The sequence below is a fragment of the Parus major genome, linkage group LGE22 (genome assembly GCF_001522545.3).
Source record: "Parus major isolate Abel linkage group LGE22, Parus_major1.1, whole genome shotgun sequence".
Taxonomy (NCBI): Eukaryota; Metazoa; Chordata; class Aves; order Passeriformes; family Paridae; genus Parus; species Parus major.
The window spans coordinates 452,183-456,923 of NC_031798.1; the positions used below are offsets into that span (position 1 = coordinate 452,183).

Consider the following 4,741-nt stretch of genomic DNA (forward strand, 5'->3'; position numbering starts at 1 on the left):
GCTCCGGGCTCCGCGCTCCGGGCTCCGCGCTCCGGGCTCCGCGCTCCGCTCCCGTGCAGCCGGGACCGATTCCCTGCTGCTCCTCCCGAAATCCCCGCAGGCCCCGTTTCCAGAACTCCGGGATCTGCCCCGGGGTGTGTCACGTCCGAGACCTCCAGGACTTTGGACGTGTCCGGTCCTGGAGAGGCTCCAGGCAGGATGGGATCATCCTTGGGAGCGGCTGGAGCTGATACGGCGTCGCCTGGAGGAGGCTGTGGATTCCTGAGTGGCCTGGCAGATAAGAGGGATAAATATCCCCTGACCCCACAGACCCCCTCAGCAGCTCCCAAATCCCCATGGGGAACGTGCCCTGGAGTTACTGATTGAAGAGGATCACTGGAATCAGCCATAAAACACCATTATTGAGCCATAAATGGGGGAATGCTGTTAATTATGCAGTTTATTCCCTTTTATTAGTTAATTACCCTCCCTAACCCTGGTTTTCCCAGCAATCAGCCCCTGATCCATTTTTTACATGGATCTGTGAAGGTCAGCGATGTCTCAAGCCCCCCAAGCACATTCTAACCATCACACAACCATCCTTTTTCCATAAAACCTGAGCTTTTCCATCAGCCCCCCCACCCCCCTGCCCAAATTCAGGATCCTTTGAGTTCTAATGAATGTTTAGGAATCAGCCAGGTGGGATTTTGTGGCATTTTAAGCCAAAAACAGGTATGTGATGATCCTGGCACTTTCTGGGGCTGCCTTTCACCGCTGCATCCTTCCCTGTTTCCCCCATTTTTCCACATTCTATCCCTAAACAAAGGAAAATGCAGTGTATATTATTCTGTATTGACAGCACTGATCTAGACAACCCGGGGGTGCAGCCAGGACGTTTTTTGAAGGGCTGGGATAGGGATTGCTGATGGTGCTGCCTGGTACCTGCAGCAATTCCCTGGGGAAATTACAGCTGGAATTTGGGCTGGTTGTGACCCTGGGATAATAACAGCAACAGGAATTTGCCCTGAGGAAGAGGCTGGGCCCTGATGAGGGAGGGATGGTGGAGGGGGCAGGATGTGTGTCCCAAAGCCATGGATCATCCCAGGCACAGCTCAGCTCCTGTTAAGGGGGCACAGGAATTCTGCTGGATGGACCCGTTCCTGGTGCCCTTGGGAACTGGGCAGTGGGAATTGAGGCTGGGAGCAGTGGGACAGGGGAATGCTGGGTTGGGTCTGTCCCTCCTGTGTCCCAGAATGGGGACCTGGGTCCAGGAATGTGACAAAAATCCCAGGTCTCAGACCAACCCTTTAATCCCCTGCTGTGGCCTCAGGGATCTCTCCCAATCCCATGGCTGCTGAAGGCTCAGAAACAGCAAAACCATCCCCAAAATCCAATGTCAGGGAGGAAAAGCAGTGGGAAAGTCTCGGCTGAGCCCTCCAGCCTCCAGATCCCCCAGTTTGGGCTCCCATTCCAGCCTTATCCTGGACAACAGGAGCCCTGTTCCTGCTCCTGTCCTGGGGATGGGGCTGCTCTGAGCACAGACCTCGCTTTGTTCCTCAGCCTGGGAAGGGCTTTTCCCAAGGGCACTGTGGGCTCCTGGCTCCAGAGGAGCCCTGCACTAACCCTGCCCAACTGGGAGCAACTGGGAACTGCTCAGAGCCCCCTCTTCCCCATCCTGCCAGCAAACTGGATTTAACTCTTTCCTCTCCTCTGGAATGTCCTTCCCATCCTCTGTCTCCCATCCCCTGCCCTGGGCCTGGAGAGCTGCTCCCAAATTTTGGTCCTCCAGCACCCTGGGGGCCCTGGGCTGCTTTGGATCTCCCAGGGAAGTTCTCCAGGGGAACAGGGAACATCTGTGATCCAAAAGGGCACCTCTGGAATGAAGGGCTGCAGGGAAATGCAGGTGCCCAGGATGAACCTGGCCCAGGTGTGCAGGAATTCCCCTTTGGAGAGGAGCAGGAAGAGTTTGGGATGGGGAAGCTGACCATGGAAAGGCAGAGCATCACCCAGGTGAGCAGTAAACAGCAAAGCTGCTCCCAGATTTGGGTCCTCCATCACCCCAGGGAACCTGGTCTGGTTTGGATGTCCCAGGGAAGTCCCTCTGGGGATAAAGGAGCACCAGAAGGACTCCTCTGGAATGAGGGGCTGCAGGGAAATTGGGTGCCCGAGTGTGCAGGAATTCCCCTTTGCAGAGGGGCAGGAGGAGTTTGGGAAGGGGAAGCTGAGCAGTGCTGAATTTTTCCCCTCATTCCCAAAATTGGTCCCCAAGGCCTTGCATCCCACACCGTGTCTGCCCCCCTGGCCCCGTGTTCTTCATCCCAGGTCAGACCCTGGGAAGCAATTCCAGCCTTGCCTGGCTGCCAGAACTCAGCCACAGCCCCCAGGTGAGTCCTGCTCCAGGTGCCAGTGGTGGGAAGCTGGGAGAAAACCAAGGACAGGATGGGTTCAGAGTAACAGAACTTTATTGTAACAGCCAAACCCCGTGAGCCAGAGCTGTGCTTCCTTTCCTGTGGGGATGTGGGAATGGGGACCCAGAATCTGGGAATTTTGGAGGGGGGTGATGAGTGGCAGCAGCTGGAGTCAGGAATCCTGCAGGATTCAGGGTGAGGTTGGAAAGAGGCTGCAGGGATGGCTGTGCCAAGGCCACGTGGAACATCCAGGGCTGGCTCCAGGAGTCTGGAGCATCGGGATTGGGATTGGCCAGTGGGGGCAGCTGGGTCAGGTACAAGCTGAGGTCAATAAATACAAAGGCAAGGGAGATCTCCAGCTTTAGGCTGAAAGAGGGAAGATTTGGATTTGATTTTAGGAAGGAAATTCTTCCCTTTGCAGGTGATGAGGCCCTGGAATGGATTTCCCAGAGCAGCTGTGGCTGTCCCTGGATCGCTGGAAGTGTCCAAGGCCAGGTTGGACAGGACTTGGAGCAACCTGGGATATCCACCCCATGGCCGGGGTGGGAATGGGATGAGCTTTGAGGTCCCTCCCAAACCAAACCAGGATGCTCCCAGTGCAGTTAAATAGGAACCAATACCCCAATTTTAGGAGCTGGAATTGCTGTGTGGAGCCTGGAGAGAGGGAGGATAGGAAGGACTTATGGAATGGAATGGAATGGAATGGAATGGAATGGAATGGAATGGAATGGAATGGAATGGAATGGAATGGAATGGAATGAGGGTCCCCCCAAAGGGAGAGAAATGCCCTGAGGTGGCCAAGGGTCCCCCAGGGTGTCAATCCAGGTGACAAATCCATCCCTGGGGTTGTTTTCCTCCCTCTCCCCAGTGTGGAAACCTGGATGGTTTTCCTTGGAAGCCACATCAGGGATCACCCTCGAAGCAGGGAAAGGGTTTGGAAACACCAGTAAAGGGACCAATGGCAGCAGCTAAAACTGGGGTAGGGACATTTCCCTCCTGCTGGGCACATTCCAAGGGGTGACTGCAAATCCCCTGGGAAGGGAGCCCTGGAGAGGAAGGTGAAGGGAATGGGAGAGTCCCTAAAGTCCTGGGCTGGTTCCTGCTGTAACTGGGAATGGAGCTGTGAACTGGGATGGTGGGAAGACAGGGGACAGCCTGGACAGGATCCTCATCCTTCATCCCTTGGATGTGGGCTGGAGTTCAGGAGGAAGAGCTTCCCAGGTGCCTTGGATCCGTGTTCATCCCATTCTACGAACATTCCTCGGGGGCTTCGGAGCTGAGCTTGGGCTGGGTCCCGGTGTCCGGAGTCCCCAGCACGTCCTGGGCTCTCCTGGGGCTCCTGGTGCTGCCTCCGCTTGGCTCCGTGTCCCCTGAGCCCCGGGCAAACAGCCGCGAATTCCGCAGGGTGCTGGCAGAAACTGGGAGAAGGGGGAAGGTTCAAACCCTTCCATCCATTCCCTGATCTCCTGGATCAGAGGGATCAAAGCACTTACGGGGCTTTGGGCAGGAGTGGACAGCGCTGATGACAGTGGGAATGGGCTGCTCCATGCTGGGAAGGGAAGGACACAGTGTGAGGACATGGCTTCAGCTCTCCCAGAGCAAAGGGTGCAAAGGGCTGGGGGGAATTTGGCCTGGGGGAGTTGGGATAGTGGTAGGACCAAGGGTGTGGTTGGACCAGGAAGGGCTTCAACAGCCCCTGGGTGAAGCACCTGGAGAAGGTCTGGAATCTCAGCCTGGGGAGTCTGAGGAAGACTTGAGAGCAAGAAATGGGATCGAACTGCTGGGAACCACCAGGATTTGTTCCTTCTTTGACCAAACCTTCAGTACCTGACTCAGAATTTGGCATTTGGGCAAGCTGAGCTTTGGGAGGTGTCCCTGCCTGTGGAAGGTGACCCTACCCGTGGCAGGGGGTGGGACTGGGCGGACCAACCCAAAGCATTCCGTGATTTTATGACGTCTCCATCCCCCCAGGTATCCTGGTGCATCCCTTCCCCACCTGAGATGGAGGAATCCTGGCTCACCTGCTCTCCTCCCCTTCCATGAGCTTCCTGTAGGTGAGGATCTCCACATCCAGGGCCAGTTTGATGTTCATGAGCTCCTGGTACTCCCGGACCAGGTGAGCCATGTGCTCCCGGCTGCGCTGCAGGGCCTCCTCCAGCCCGGCCACCTTGGCCTTGGCGTCCCTGAGGGTCCCCTCCCCCTGCTCGCCAGCCTCACGGATGTGTTCCTCCAGGTACAGGCACTGGAGTGTGGGAAAGGGAGCTGAGGGGGCTTGGGGGGGAGGGAATTCCTCACCTGTCCCGTTATTCCCACCCCAGCACACACCTGTCCAGTTGTTCCCCCCAGGACACACC

The 4,741-nt window shown here is 56.7% G+C and overlaps 1 protein-coding gene across 1 annotated transcript in view; it reads right to left on the minus strand.

The window, feature by feature from the left end:
• Positions 1-2,423: 2,423 nt before the first annotated feature.
• The window catches only part of LOC107215680 (keratin, type II cytoskeletal 80), a 17,808-nt gene continuing 15,490 nt past the window's right edge, over positions 2,424-4,741 (minus strand). The window contains exons 7-9 of the mRNA XM_019009155.2: positions 4,409-4,634; positions 3,881-3,936; positions 2,424-3,805 (exon numbers count right to left, since the gene is read on the minus strand). Of these exons, the coding sequence (XP_018864700.1) occupies positions 3,636-3,805; positions 3,881-3,936; positions 4,409-4,634 (452 nt within the window). The 3' untranslated portion in view covers positions 2,424-3,635. The remainder of the gene's footprint in view (positions 3,806-3,880; positions 3,937-4,408; positions 4,635-4,741) is intronic.